This window comes from Beta vulgaris, chromosome 3, assembly GCF_026745355.1.
Source record: "Beta vulgaris subsp. vulgaris cultivar EL10 chromosome 3, EL10.2, whole genome shotgun sequence".
Classification (NCBI taxonomy): Eukaryota; Viridiplantae; Streptophyta; class Magnoliopsida; order Caryophyllales; family Amaranthaceae; genus Beta; species Beta vulgaris.
In genome coordinates this window covers 54,480,907-54,496,241 of record NC_079204.1, presented here as the reverse complement: position 1 = coordinate 54,496,241, position 15,335 = coordinate 54,480,907, and the positions used below count along the sequence as shown (strand labels likewise).

Genomic DNA, 15,335 nt, shown 5'->3' with positions numbered 1-15,335 from the left:
ACTCTTCAACGATTTAAGTGAATAAGTATATGGACCAACTATTCCCGGTTAACAAACAAGAATTTTTTTTTTAAAGAAATCCTCCTAAATTAAATCAGATAGGCGGTGCACAAGTTTTATGCTCAAAAATAAAATTACTCAAACCAACCCTCATGATTCATTTGGATGGAATTTCAATCTATCACCTTAACTACTAACGCATTATGTGGATTAAAAACGAAACTACTCTTATCTAAATCAAAGAATTACTATCACAATTTTCCACTAACAAACCACTTTTCACCAATTATGTAAAAAAAGTATATTGCAAGTTAAATTATAATATGATATTTATATGAAAAGAACACTACATAATTAATTAGTAAAGGAACATTTAAGAGAAAGGATAATATTTGAAAACAAATTTTTTATGTACTATTTTTTTTTATGGGAAACAATCTTTTATAATTTTTCTCACAACTTAAAACTTTACAACATTTTGTATTTTTCTGCAAGAAATCAAAAACTATTATAAATTACGAAAATGAATAAAACCAAAAAAAAAAAAAAAAAAAGAACATGACGATATTTAGTAAAGAACATCAAATGATTATAAAATAACATGCGCATATAGAACTTGAAAAACAAAAAACTATTCAAAATCACAAAAATGAATAACAACATACAAAGACATGAAAGAATCTTATTCACAAAATGGAGGTGAACTTAAATACTAAATTGCGTTTTCAGTTTGTTTACTACTTAGTAATAATTAGGCCTAAAAATATTCTCGCACGCATCGCGTGCACAAAAGGCTAGTATAAAAAGAAGGGAGGAAATATATTGTAATCTCGTCTCATCTACGAATCTATAATATGTAAACTTTTGCGCATTATAGGAGCTTTCCTTAATATATTTTAGTGGGAATGGAAAAAAAATGCATATCAAATTCGAAAATACAATACCAACCTGAAGTAACGCCCGAGCCCAAATACTAATTAGGTACTACATACCGATCTACAACCAAATTGAACGAATTTTATTTTTACAGTTCTTTATAGGGTGAGTTTTCTAGATAAAACTCTTACACTAAGTACTACCAATATTAAACATTGAACAACCGATTTCCCAAACAAGATCTAAAGAGAGAAACCTCTTAGAGCTCGTTTGGTTCACTAGGGTCCAAGAAACGGAATCAATTATCGATTCCCTTTCTTCATGTTTGGTTCAACCCTTTACCAATCCATTACCATTACTTGGTGTTAATGGAGTCCCCCAATTTGTTACCTCCCCTCCCCCTTAAGTAACAAAATCCATTAGTTGGTGGTAATGGTTACCATTCCATTTTCATTCTATGGCTTGAACCAAACACCCAACAAATGTAATAATTTTTATTACCATTTTCCTTCTTTATTTGTTTCCATCCCTTTTCATTCCATATCTTGAACCAAACGAGTAAACGACCCCTTAGTATTTCACCTAGCTGACTGTCCTCCAACAATTTTTAATCCATATTTCTACAATTTTAAGAAACATCAATGCATTTTGGATGATATAATAAGAGCAACTTCATTTATCAGTACTACTAATTGATGTCGAGGTATGTGGATGTCAACTAGTTTAGTTGATAGCGTAGGGTATCTAAGAACAAATCTCCCAACAAAAGAAAAATAAGATGTTAAGGTGCTGTTTTTCTGGCAAGGAATGTCAAGATACTCATTTGTAGACCAAGAGCTTCTTTTAGAGGAAAAATGAAGAAATCAGTTTATTATTATCCAATCACTTCAGATCACTACTAAGGTATATGTTTCTCAATAAGCTCGCATTCTATTCTTTGAAAAGAAACTAACATTTCCCTTAGATCATAACCAACACTATAAGACTGTTGAAACAAACTCCCTAAAACAGAAGCTCCTCCTGTAGGACTTGGCAACACTGCAAAACAGAACATACCATCCTCCACCTGCAAGAACAAATTCGGAACATCCAAAGCAACGTTCACTCCTCTTTCGAGATGAAAAATCACCTCTCGAAAATTGTTTAGATCGCTTAATTTTCCATTATAACATCGCTCATACGGAGGATCAGGCCATAACACCATGGTCAGTCCAAGTTCCCTCTCCAATTCCCCCACCAGCTGATAGTATGCATATGGTGCAAGAAATGTCAAAGTTGTTCCAGCATCGATGATCACACCACCACCTGCTGGACTTACCTGGAAAATCTCCGGTGGAATCAGCAGCCTCCTTTTTCCTATACTTAAACCTTCAACCACTAGATTGTACCTCCCCTCGATCACCTTCAAAGAAGTCGTTTGGCCTTCTAGGAAGACGCCATTTCCTAACACCAAACGGTTATCTGCTTCAGGATCACTAATGTTGCCTAAGCAATAAGTGAACTTAGGCTCGGTTATTGGACTCATTTGCATTATCATGGATAAATTATGGAGTCCTAGACCAAAAATTCCATTGTAATTTGTATATGTACTTGTATGATCATGTTCACTTCCAAAAATGACATCTGTTAGAGGAAAGACTTCGCCATTTGAAGTCTCGAATGTGAAGATATCACTTCCAAGAATAGTGTTTGAGTGAGAGAAGTCTGAATAGTCATTAGTGAAAGTACACATGTTGGAAGAATCACAAGCATTTTTAGGTAAAAGCGTACACTTAGAAGAGTTGCAACTTATGTTATTGTAGGTTAAGGACATTGTTTTGTTGTAATTGCGAGTCAATACTAGCTTACTAGCAGTGTCCATAACAGCAAACATTTGAACTGGAGGGGTTCCAATGGAAAATTTTACAAGGTATTCACCATCATCTACCTCGTTTTTTGCTTGAAAATTATCTATATTATCTGCCATGTCAATCAGATAAGAAAGTCGCGCTTTTGACCTCACGAAGGAATGCCTAACGCGGTCATAAGGGCTCTCTTCGGGATTATATAGAGGTGACAAGGAGGAGTCGCGATGGATGAGACTTATGTGGATGCCTCCTTGTGATGCTTGAGATGAAGTTAGTACAAGGATGGAAAGTAGAATGAGAAGTGTTGATTGTGTTGTTATGTATCTAAATATGTACATTGTCAAAGATTTTTCTTGTGTGCAATGAAGCAAAAGCCTACTCCAAATGTTGGCATCTTATATACTTGGAATGTAACAAGCTGAGTACATGAAATTTTGGTTGGCTACCATGACATCCAGAAAACATGATTTTATTCTTTAAATTTGTAAGCTTCAAATGATTTGTAGGAGAAATGTGGATACAACTGCCCCCTCCCCCCATCTTCTTCATTTTATTCATAAATAATTTCTGCTTACATTCAAAATTAGTGCTCATTTTGTACCAAACCCTCCTAATAAAATATTAACTAGTGTGTTGCCCCGGACGTTGTCCCGGGTATTACCTTTTTTCTTCTTCACAATAAATGTGTTTTTTCCACTCTAGAAAAACTAACATTTTGTTTACTTTATGTTTGCAATGAAATATATAGCATTATGTGGATTTATGAATCACTAAAAAAGTTGGTTGAGATGGTAAGGACAAACTTATCTTTGCAAGAGGTCTCATGTTCATATATAGTGTAACGATTTACACGTGGCAACCGTTCCTTTGATAGAAACACGTTTTAATATATGACACATAAGATGATGTGGCAAAACTACGTGACGTATATATAGTGAATAGTATCACGTGGCAACCGTTCCTTTGATAAGAACACCTTTTAATATATAATTCTTCTGCAGGTGTGAGAAAAGATAAAACTAAAACTGATTCTTAATTAAATCAAAATGAAAGTTTGAAACTCATGTGATTAACCTCTTTTGGTTACTCTGAACAGTGGGATATAGATATATATCAGAAATCTCATTCAGTTTATACCAATCTACTAAACTACTCCCTCTGTCTTTTTTTATTTGCTACATTTTGTCATTTAGGGGTGTCTCAATTTATTTGCTACATTTGCAAATATTTTCATATATAGTACATAGGTCCCACACTTTATTTACAAATTTGCCATCACTCCCTTCTTGATTTTGTAAATGTTTCCATATATAATACATAGGTCCCACAATTTACCTATTTGCTTTTTTGTTAATTCCATTTATGTCAATGGTCCCCACTCCCTCCTTGGTCTTTGTGAAAAAGTGCTTGTAGCAAATAAAAAAAGACGGAGGGAGTATCTTAGATAAGACTTTGGAAATCAAATGATAACACTCTTCATCCTCACTACTAAATATGTATTTAAAATATACAAGATATCATACAAAATATAATTAGAAATCAAAAATAATCAAACATATATGTAACAAAGTGAATTTCAAAGATCATCTCTTGATTATTCAACATGTCGTTTATAGTCTAGTTGTTTGCCTAAAAAGCATTTTTTCAAAGGATTCTAACTTCGCAAAGAAAATGTAGCTTTCTAATATAACTTCCTACAAAGCCATTCTATCATTTGACATCAAGCATCAGAATTGGAAAGTATCCACTTATCATCCCAAGTTTTATAGCAACTTGTACTTCTTATATGATGTCCTAAAAAGTTGTCATATATTCCAACATAATAAGGGCTTGAAATTGTTGGTACAAAATAACTAATTCTGAAAGGATAATCCTACACGAACTATGAAAAGATCATTATTGGAGTATCATCTCAAAATTGAATGTTGCTCATTATCACCAAAACTTTAACTTACAAGCAAAAGATGAAAACTTGTTAGTAATTAAAATAGAGAGATCATGACTAACCCAAAATAGACCAGCAATTTCTTCAGGTCCAGCTTTCTAAGACTTCTGCGGACTTTACATAATCCGAAGTCTGAACCCTTTCTTTTAGGGGATTACATAAATCTGAACCTTTTCATTCCTACTTTTTTATACACAGACGCCACAAATAAACTGATCCTGAAGAAGTGCAGCTTGTAATTTATAATCTACTGAAAATTACTTGCACTAATTGCTTACAATTACCTTGAAAAAGGTCATAGTTATCAAATTATTATACCAAACCACTACATAGGAGTCATATTCAGTGGACATTTGTTATCCAAAAGCTGATAAGAGCATGTTCATTATAGAGTGAGACAGCCATCATATAACTAGCTACCAACCACTTCCCCCGCCACCCCCGCCACCTCCGCTGTCAGACCATCCCTTAGAGTTGCTCTTGCTCCCTGAAGCCCATCCAGAATCTTTGCCAGCATCTCCACCACTTCCACCCCAGCCACCTCCGGCACTACTGCTACCACCACCTCCACCACCACCACTTCCATTGTCACCCCAACCTCCACTGCTACTACCAGCACCACCACTTGAACCCCAGCCTCCAGGAAATGCTTCCTCACCAGGAGCATTTTGAACTTTAGCACCAGGGAAGCTACTCCAACTACCATTGTTTCCTTCTTTATCATTGTCAGAGCCCCACTTGGAGCCACCGCTGTCTCGGTTATCCGAGCTCCACTTTGACCCATAGCTGGAATCACCGCCATCCCTGCTGCCACCATCTCTGTTACCATGATGTGAACCTCGACCACCACGCCCACGCCCGCGTCCACGGCCCCGGCCCCCTCCTTCATATGGCCTTGGTGCCCCACTAGGATGTCCATCACGACCACCATTTCTGTAATCATTCCGTTCTACAAACCCAAAAATTCAAGCATCAGGCACAACATAAGATATTCACCCTCAACATATTGAATAGGCAGAGATGCAAAGTAACACAACAAGAAAAGGCATAGAACAAGTCTTTAAATTTAATAATCCATCACCACAAAGGCATAGACCTCAGGGCTCAGATACTGGAGCTAACAAGCGTGAAGCCTTGTAAAAGAAGCAGAGAAAGGAATAGTAACTCAATGGAAAAACTCTAGAAGACTAACATGTTAGCCACCTAAATTCCATCATATTGACAAATATTTATCCTCGAAAAATGTCGAGTCCCAAAGAAGAGAGGGTAGTTTGATCTTCTAAAATTTTATAAGTGTCAGGTTGGTAAACAAGTAGAGCTTTTAGCCTCACTTCTTTCACGGACTCCCTTCGGCCTATAATTTGTACTCAATTTTATTTGGGATGTCTCATACTCCCATATTTACTATCAATGCTCTTTTAAGTAAGCTTTTCCACTCATTTGGTGGGGACCAAACCCACTTACTTTTTCCTCTCTACTATTTCACTCGTCAATCTCAGTGAAAATCCTGAATCAATAATGGAGGGTGTATTAAAAAGTGTACTTCTTTAGCCCAACAGAGATGTGCACTCCGAAATGGCATGCACTTTAAGCCAATTGAAAGTGTTATTATTCAAATAGTAATAATGGTGATATTAGGATCCAAAGAATTGAGTAGACAGAGCATAATTTATACGAACTAGAGGCTAGAGCACTAGAAGAACATATACATGAAAGCCTTTGCCATCCTTTTCCAAGGTAAAGAAGATAGCAAGGACACAAGATAGAGTTAATCATAGTCCAAAATTTACCTCCCCTGGATGTAGAATGATCTCTGTCAGAAGACCCTCGCCATCCACCATCATTGCCGCCTGATCCACTCCATCCACCTCCTCCAGAGGAGCCACCAGTTGCTGGACTACGCATCGGAACCATAGCAGCCACTGATCGTATCGATGGTGACTCATGTATGGGATCATTGATGTGCCTCTGAAAGTATGCTACAAGCCTGTCAATGTTATCAAACATTCTTTTGCGGAATTTAAATCCCTTTGGGTATAAACCAATATACTCGTGATGGGGATTCGAACTACGTATATATGTCAGGATAAATGTTCCAGGGTGCTCATGAGAAATGCCAAAACTATAAACTATTCTTAAAGGGGTATCATTTTTCTCATTTCTAAGGAGCTCGTCAACTTCAGCTTTTGCCCCCTGCCGAAATTTACGATAGTTAAGCATCGCCTTCAAATGAGTAACCAATGGATCAACATAGCGGTCCATGACCTGCAATTCGAGAAAAAAAGTGGGAAAAGCTCAATATTGTTCAAGCAAAGATTTAAAGAACAAGTTTGGATGAGACACTAATTTCAGAATCCACATCATAAACAATGACAAATAACCAGCATACTGAAAGCAGACTAAGAAGCCATCCATGAATAGGAGTTCCCACATAATGGACATGCATGGGTATTGGGTAATATATCGTGCCACACACTGAACAGGCAATTAATAACCATTAACTACAATTACATACTGTCTTGACTCAAAATCAATTCAAAGGTCCAAAGTATTGCCAGAAAATATCATAACCTCCCACATCGGCAGCAAGCAAGTGGATGGATGATAACAGCAGCATAATCAATAGACAATTAAAAACAATGAAAATGAAGGAATTACTAGCCTCATCCAAATCCTCAAAAGTGTCCTCCCCAATTTTTAGAGTTTTCCCAATACGAAGCAAGCTTGTGATGTCTTTGTGGTCCTTTCCACCTTCAATTATATCCTTGTGAGCAAAAACACCGTCATAAACCTTTAAGGTCAGCGTCAAATAAGAAGGCCCACGAGAACTTGGACGAATAACACTTTCACCAGGATCCTTGTCTTTTAAAAGCTGTACAACACAATTAAAGAACGGTGAATGAGTAAAAGCAATGTAAAAATAAGCAAGAGAATCCATCTCCATATAACTCCATGAGGATAGCTACTCTTCATGCCCCAAGAACATAGGAAACAGCTAGTTTGACACCTAGAAAGAAGCCTTGGGAAAAACTTGACACACCAAAAAGAAAGCGACTGCTTTTGTTTGCTTATATATAACCTAATTGAAAATTGCCATCTAAACCCCCCCCCCCCCAAAAAAAATAACAAGGATTAAAATAATCCTACCCTCCATCCAATAAATCTTTTAAGAAAAGATAGACCATGTCAAATACATATGAATACATACCTCCATCGCATCATCAGCTGTAATGTTCTGAAAACGGGGATGAACAATCATCCTCGGTTTGAAATGCTTTTTTGCAAGCTCTTTGTCTCTGCGAGCCTTTTCTTGCTCGCTCGGTAAGCTGCTGCGATCTTCATGATAGTAAGGGTCCATGTTCTCTACATTCTGATTCCCCATATTTCTCATGTCATTTTCTCTACAAGCCAGGAACACCTGGTATCTGTTCTTTTGGATAGATTTGATCTTACAAGTAACAATTTCACCTTCGTGCAGCTTCTCAGTCAAATCAGAATCCCTCCAATCATCTGAAAAATCTTCCCTCATAAGGATACCAGTCAGCCCTGATTCCAAGCCACATATTGCTTTTTGAGGTTGTACCCTGCGAACTGTAGCTTGAACAGTCTGTCCTTCACCCAGGGTAGCATCAGTCTCCCCAGAAATCATATAAAACTCTTCATCTTGATTAGGTTCTTCATATAATTTACGCCAATCTTGAAAGCCCTGAATTAACTCCAGCTTTATGGCATGCAATGTCTCTACCTTAGATAAACGGCCAGTATCATTTGCATATGCATCAACACTAAAAGATTTCAAGGCACTTGGTCTGTCTCTAAGGTTTTCAATTGCCATCTCAATTGCATCATCATCATCCAAATTATCGTCCCCAACAATTTCTCTATAAATATCTTTCGCCATTTCCTGTGCTAGAGCATAGGACTCTGGATGTATTCGCGTATCATCCAAGACATCAACAAACTGGCTAGTACTAACAGCTAAACCACTACGCCTAATACGCAGAAAGCCAGCAGCACTAATAAATACCTTTCTCCCAAGTCCATGTGCAGTCAACAAATCTTTTCTCGAAACAATTGCCCCAGCTCTGCCAAGTGACCTCTGCAAGGAAGCTGCTTTCCTGGGCCCAAGACCAGAAATAAACTGCAACGGAGCAAATAACCAATCATGATTCGCAGCTAGATTGAGATCTATCCCCACCTGGTTGGTGACATCAACCATAATCTGTTCCACCATCCCATACTTTTCGTCAGCATTAAGAAAGTTCTCTAAGGGATTGAGTTTCCAATCTAAAACTTCTCGGCCTGGCCCACAAAGATTAGCAACCATAGCTAATGGATTTTGAAGATACCGTCCCAGGGCAACAGCCCGTCTCACAACACCTGAGAACAAACAATGATATGAAGTCCAACTAAAGTAAAAAATAAAAAATAAAAAACAACATTAATCTGGTCTATTTACCTGAATGCCCAGAAATCTGGTCGGATGATATGCGAGAATTTTCATATAGACGAGGTAAAGATTCATCCCCATAGAAAACACTCAGGCCATCCATCTCATGACCCACATCTCTAGGATTTTCTTCAACCATTTTGAACACAATCTGAAGAGAACATGGATATATTACAAAGACAGTACAGGTTCACTCTCAAATCCAAGAACATTATCCACATTTTATTTAAATCAAAGATAAAGACCAAATAAACCTAGGTAGAGCTAGCTATTCAGATAAATTAGTCGTGTTTGCTTTGACCTAAATTTCGGCATGTTCTCAGAATGTCATAATTCAAAAATATATATCAAAAGTGGATGATTACATAATACTTCTACGGGACATTTTTCGGGTTGATCCCATGTTCGTGTCATATCAATTTTGTGTTTCTCTGAGTAACTTTGCATTAGTGTCATGTCGGTTTTCGTTGTGTTGTTGTGCCATGTCATAGTTGTGCGCTGCTACATCAAAGGATGAAGATCATGCAGGGGCGAAAGCCAAAAATATTGGGATTCTTTATTATCTTTGTTGGATCTAAGTTCTCCGAAACTACAAGTTCTTGGAAACCCAAACTATTCTACTTACCTATTGTCAGTTTTCAGATTAACATTAGTACAAGTCGACTTATTATTACAAACCGAAAATCTCAAGTGACACCGAACAGGCCCTCTCCCATCACTGAGAAACAGAGCTTTACATCCAGATTTCAGCTATAATTTATAAAGATTTCAGTTTTTTCATATGGAGTAACAAGACAAGGTGCCTGGTAAACAGTCATGTTATTTTAAGATTGAAACTTATGAGCAAAAGAACAAGTTAAAGCAATTGTATACCCATATTAATATAAAAGCAAAGCAAAATTAAAAATCCTCTTCCCAGGGTGAAGTGCCAACAATGTAATTCTCATACCCCATCTCATTCTAGCAGATGTCTTGTTTCTCTCTCCTTAGTTCCAGCGTAAAGTTACAACACAATTCTTTGTTTACCCTTCTTTTACTGAACTGTTGATCACCTACTTTCTACAAATACAGCTATTTATTAACAGATATTCTAATCAATTTCAGATACATCGATGACCATCAATTAACCATCTTAATCAATATGCAGTTTACTAAATTTACACATATATATAAAGAAATGCTATCCTCAGTTATATGAACCTGAGCTATCAAGCAACCTCATCCAATTTCCAATAACTGATCTAGTTTCATAGTACAACAGTAAGGAGGGGTGAGACAATTACACAAAGCAACTGTGAGCTTCAAATACTCTTAGTTCATGAAAGGGGTCAAGGGAATTAGGTGAGGAAGATACCTCATAAATATCATCCTTCAGACGGGTGCAAGACAAACTCACAGCCCCCAGGACTACCACCTGTGGTTGATGTTCGGTCATGAACTTCAAAAGCAACTGCTGATCATGCTTTTTACGCTGCTGGTCAGTAACATTTTGAGACCTCAAGCTGATTGACCCAGCCTCTAGGACATCAACAATCTCCCCGTATGAATCCAACATAACAAAAGTAGTTGGTGGCTTTCCATGACCCCAACAGCAAGCCATAACCCTAGGAGCTGCCTCATCCTCTGAGCTGATATCGATTTCCTTGCGCTGGTATGGAGCCACAGAAACTTTATCCCAAAGACGTTCACCATAATCCATAAGCAACCTGTTCTTAGCTCTGCTATTCAACAGCATTCTAGCTTCCTTCTCTAGTGCTGGCAGTACAAAATGAAAAATAGCATCCTGAAATATCAGTTTTCTCTGCTCATTCCAGAGCTGTGCTAACTTGCTCACACCGCAGCTAAGATACTGCTCCTCAGAATCATTTATCAGCTTCTTAAGGTTTTCTTCTGGCAACTTAATTGTGACCTGGAGGAGCTTCTCCTCTTCAGCCTTCTGGATAAGCAGCCATTGTGCATCCTCAAATCTGTTCAATGGCTTATTCCGTAACCACTTAACGCCCGCGAACTGATGGAAAGCATCGATGACGACATTACCATCGGAAGTAGGACATGTTGACACAACGGCATTATCAAAATATTTACTCCGAAAATGCTTTTTCACACGAGGCTCGCAACTTATCTCAACTGCTGCCTGCATTTAGCCATAAACCGCTCAAAAAGCAGTTACAACTATACTCCAGGCAAAATAAACTCCAAAATTTTCAAACACATACCATGTGCCTAGCACCTTTTAGCACATCTTGAGGCGAATCAAACATCACACAGGTGAAATTTGAGGCAACATCCTCTGGTGTCTCCTTTGGATCCTCCAGTTCATCCACTCTCTACAGCAAGTCTAATTAGAAGAGAAGCACACTAAAATAAAAAAGCGCAATATGAAACTGACCATTACCTCTAAAGATATCAGTGCACCAAACTGCTCGGAACTATAGCCAAATTTGCTGGCAACCTCCCATAAACCAGCTTTATTGCAAATGCTATACTGTGATTTCCGCTTGGGCCTTCTAAATGTGCCCTCATCCACCCCAGCCTCACCAGGAGGGAAATGCAGATTAAATTTTGAGTCAACGTCATCCACTTCCCTTTCAGATTCTGCAAGTCTCAAGGCCCCTATAATCGATTCAAAAAGTTGTTGATTCAAACGTAGTCTCGTCTCATCATATATTCTGCGAGATTCTTCCTCAAATCTTTTATTGTAGTATCCCTGGAGAGCACTCTTCCGCTTTTGAAGAAGCAACCATTTTTTATCCAAGTCCTGGACAGCCCAGAGCACCTGCAGAGGCAAATCTCTAGTCTCAAACTCTCAAAAAATTACCTAACAAGTAAGCATATATATGCAATCATGGCCCGCTGTGAGCATGTGACTTACATGGGGCACACAGGGCCCCCATAACTTGGAGCCTCATAATTTTATAATTTAATAACTAAAATTATAATATTAATAGATTTATATAGTATATGCAATAATTAATAAAAGACATTCACTGATGACCTACTGGTTTGTATAAATCGGGAGCATTATAGCATTATAACCTCCTTAAGCAGTTAAGGTATTGATTCTCAAAAAACCCTACGCGTAACTTTATTCCAGTTAGAAAATCACCTGCTCTAGCGTTTGATATTTTAAGAGTTAAAGACCAGAGCCACCTTCAATATTTTTATTACTATTTTGTATTTCCAAAAAGAAATGGCAAGTTTTTCATGTTTCTAGAGGCCCAAAGTACTGCATCACAAAGTCCCAAAAAAGTTGGAGACCACCTTTTATATAATAGATACAATAATCTACATGTTGATTACCGTTCCAGCATGATTACCTTGTGCCATCTCAAAGCAGGTTTATCATGACTGACATCTTCACCAGTCTCAGGATCCTTCAACAAACAGAAGATGTCCTCTTTGCGATACATAGCAATATAAGGGAGCTGGAAATCAAAAGAAAACAAATAAGTCAACAAGGATATAGACATGACTGCAGCAGGCAACAATGCCAATACTCACATCAAGTTTCTGAACATGTGTGAAGTTCAGAAAACTTCTAATATGATCCTCCATCTCTTCTCCCAGTGCTATCTTGACAAGCCCAGGAACTTGACCAGATTCAAGCTGTGTTTTTATCCACTTGGCCTCATCTTCAATGAGGTCAGCGTCTGTTGGAGGAGGACCAGTGCTCTCCTCAGATATCTGTCACAATAGAAGAGCAGTATTAATCACATTACCCCTCATATTAGCGGTAGCCAAAAAGAATATGTTCAGCATCCATATTTGCTAATAGATTCAATAAGAGATGCAGCAAGTATAGACAGGGGAGGGGGGTAAAGTGAATTTGTCCTCATCAATATACCTGCATTCTTTCTGGTATGTCGATCTCCCGGATACGATCATCCTTGTCAGTCATATACCTCTCAGAAAGAACACTAGGTTCAAACTCATGTTCAAGCCCCCTATCCTTCCAATCGCCATTGTCATCATACTTGTCTCTTTCGAGTGCTATTCGCCGTATATTCAAAAGTTCATCAACGTCACCAAATATATCCTGGGCTTCCTGCAGTGCAGATGATGGAACTCCAGGAGCCTGTCTGTGCTTTTTTTTCTTTGCCTTCACTCGTCTACATTCCAGTGGAAGTAATTAAAAGATTCATCAAAAGAAACAATATCGCCAGTATGGTTGCTGAACAGAACTCAAAAGAATGACACCATATCCATACCTAACACGAACCCCATCACCATCAACTTCATCTTCTGATTCTGATACAATAAAATCAGCCATGTCATCTTCATCAGCCAAATCAGGATCTTCTGGCTCTATCTGCTCATCCTCTTCTGGCATATCCTCAACCGGTTCTCCTGTGACAGCAAAATTCAAAATAATGCACCAGAATAATTTTAACTAATCAAAGGCCATGTAGAAATAGAAAGAAGACAAAAAAAATCACCATCATCACCAAATAAGGTGTGTTCGACCTGCTCCTCTGCTGTCCTTCCACCCCCAGATCCAATGAACTCATCCTCATCAGAAAGGCCAGAACGCCCGGCATCAGTATCACGCCGAGCCTTCTTCAACCTCTTCAACTTTTTACTTTCCTGCAGAAAAAAAAAAGTGACATCATCATACATTCAAAATCAGGAAGCCATCCCAAAATCAGATGCATGCATATATCAGCTATATAACGGGTAACACTCACAGATTTTCGAGCAACCTTAACATTATTGTCTAGGAGAAGCTCATAGTCATCGTCGTCAAGTTCAAAGGACTCCCTGAAATAAGTCAAATCAATGTCAACAAAAAAAGTCTAGTTTCTCTACATGTGCTTCAAACAGTTTTTACAGGTAAAAGATCAACCTCTTCTTTCTCTTCTTCTTCTTATGCTTCTCCTCATCATCATCCCTATCTTCTTCTGGTTCTTCATCTTCTTCATCACCCTCAACAATAAAACCATCATCCTCAAACTCATCTTGTCCTTCCTCTGTAAGAAAAATCAACATTGAATGCAAATTTCCAACTCAAAGCAGTCATGAATGAAGCAATATAAAAGGAGATCACCATTTACACTGATTAAGAGTTCATGTTACAACCAAATGTAAAATTCTTAAAAAAAAAGTCAAGGAATGCAATAAAAGTAGACCCATTGCTATTTTCAGTGTCAGCAAAAAAAAAAATAAAAAAAAGAACAGTTCATCAGTATCACCAGAAATTCTCTCCCAGCTCAACATGATAGAAGAAGCTGTTATCTTAAAAACACGAACTTCCGCTCCAATCAAGGGCATAAAAGACATAAACTAGGATATTCTAAGCAATTTCCAAAGCTTATTGTTCTAAAATCCCCCAAGTGTACAACAACCCACAAAAATCAACTCATAATCCACTAAATTCAACCATAATCTCCCCTCCCGCCAAAAAAAACCCTAAACAATCCAAACCCTAATTTCCAACCCAAATCAAACTCTGAAATCTCCAAATTAAGCAATAATCAGATGCAAAATCAACGATTTTGAATATCATTATACAAAGAAAAACCCAAAAATTCAAAAAAAAAAACCAACCATCATCTTCGTCTTCATCATCATCAACACCACCGCCACCTTCTCCATCGTCGAGTTCCTCGCCTTCTTCCTCTTGTTCTCTCTCATCATCCTGAGGCTCAAGCTCCTCTGCGACAAAAAAAAATCAATTTATTCCATGCAAAATTAAAGAAACACAAGAAATTAGGGTTTTCAGTTAAAATGACGAATAATCGAACGAAGACAAAATAAAATGCGCAGGAAGTTCGAGGGTTTACCTTCATCGTCTGATACTACAGCTCTTCCACCCATTTTCTTCTGCGCGAGAAAATTAGGGCAAAAACCCTAGAAGGTTGAGAGAAATCGAAGAATTGGGGGAAATTTGAGAGAGAAATTAGAAATTGGAGAAATCTTTCTCGCGAAATACAGTAGTACTAGTTGTGAGCAGAGGAGAGAGAGAGAGTGTGTTTAGAAGAGCAAATGGAAGAAAATAAAAATGAGGGGGAGGCCTATTATATACGAATAGTTTTTTCAGTAATTAATTTTAGAAAATTAATTTTCCTATATTTTAGGTTTTTACAGTGCCAAATTAACCAAAATAACTGTTGTTTGATGTTCGAGGAAGTTTTGTAAGTCCTAAAAGTGAAATATTACAAGTATAAATAATACTCCTATATACTCTTGATTTTGATTAATAATTTCTATTATTATTTGT

At 37.6% G+C, this 15,335-nt stretch overlaps 2 protein-coding genes across 3 annotated transcripts; both read right to left on the bottom strand.

Annotated features, from left to right (window-relative positions):
• Nucleotides 1–1,774: 1,774 nt before the first annotated feature.
• Nucleotides 1,775–3,061, bottom strand: LOC104889564 (aspartic proteinase CDR1). Its single transcript, XM_010674820.4, has one exon. It carries the CDS (start codon nt 3,059–3,061, stop codon nt 1,775–1,777), a length of 1,287 nt encoding a protein of 428 aa, XP_010673122.3.
• A 1,627-nt stretch (nt 3,062–4,688) lies between these two features.
• LOC104889562 (transcription elongation factor SPT6 homolog) lies at nt 4,689–15,114 on the bottom strand. 2 transcript variants are annotated; one of them, XM_010674818.4, is made up of 17 exons: nt 14,899–15,114; nt 14,663–14,770; nt 13,962–14,085; nt 13,804–13,876; nt 13,555–13,702; nt 13,327–13,465; nt 12,963–13,227; nt 12,620–12,802; nt 12,436–12,543; nt 11,514–11,894; nt 11,335–11,445; nt 10,473–11,252; nt 9,128–9,269; nt 7,877–9,048; nt 7,331–7,540; nt 6,459–6,933; nt 4,689–5,617 (listed from the first exon to the last, which is right to left on the bottom strand). In XM_010674818.4, exons 1-17 carry the CDS (start codon nt 14,930–14,932, stop codon nt 5,085–5,087), a joined length of 4,986 nt encoding a protein of 1,661 aa, XP_010673120.1. In that variant the 5' UTR covers nt 14,933–15,114; the 3' UTR covers nt 4,689–5,084. The 2 variants fall into 2 exon arrangements, with proteins under 2 accessions (XP_010673120.1, XP_010673121.1); XM_010674819.4 differs by having other exon boundaries at nt 13,564–13,702.
• Nucleotides 15,115–15,335: the final 221 nt, after the last annotated feature.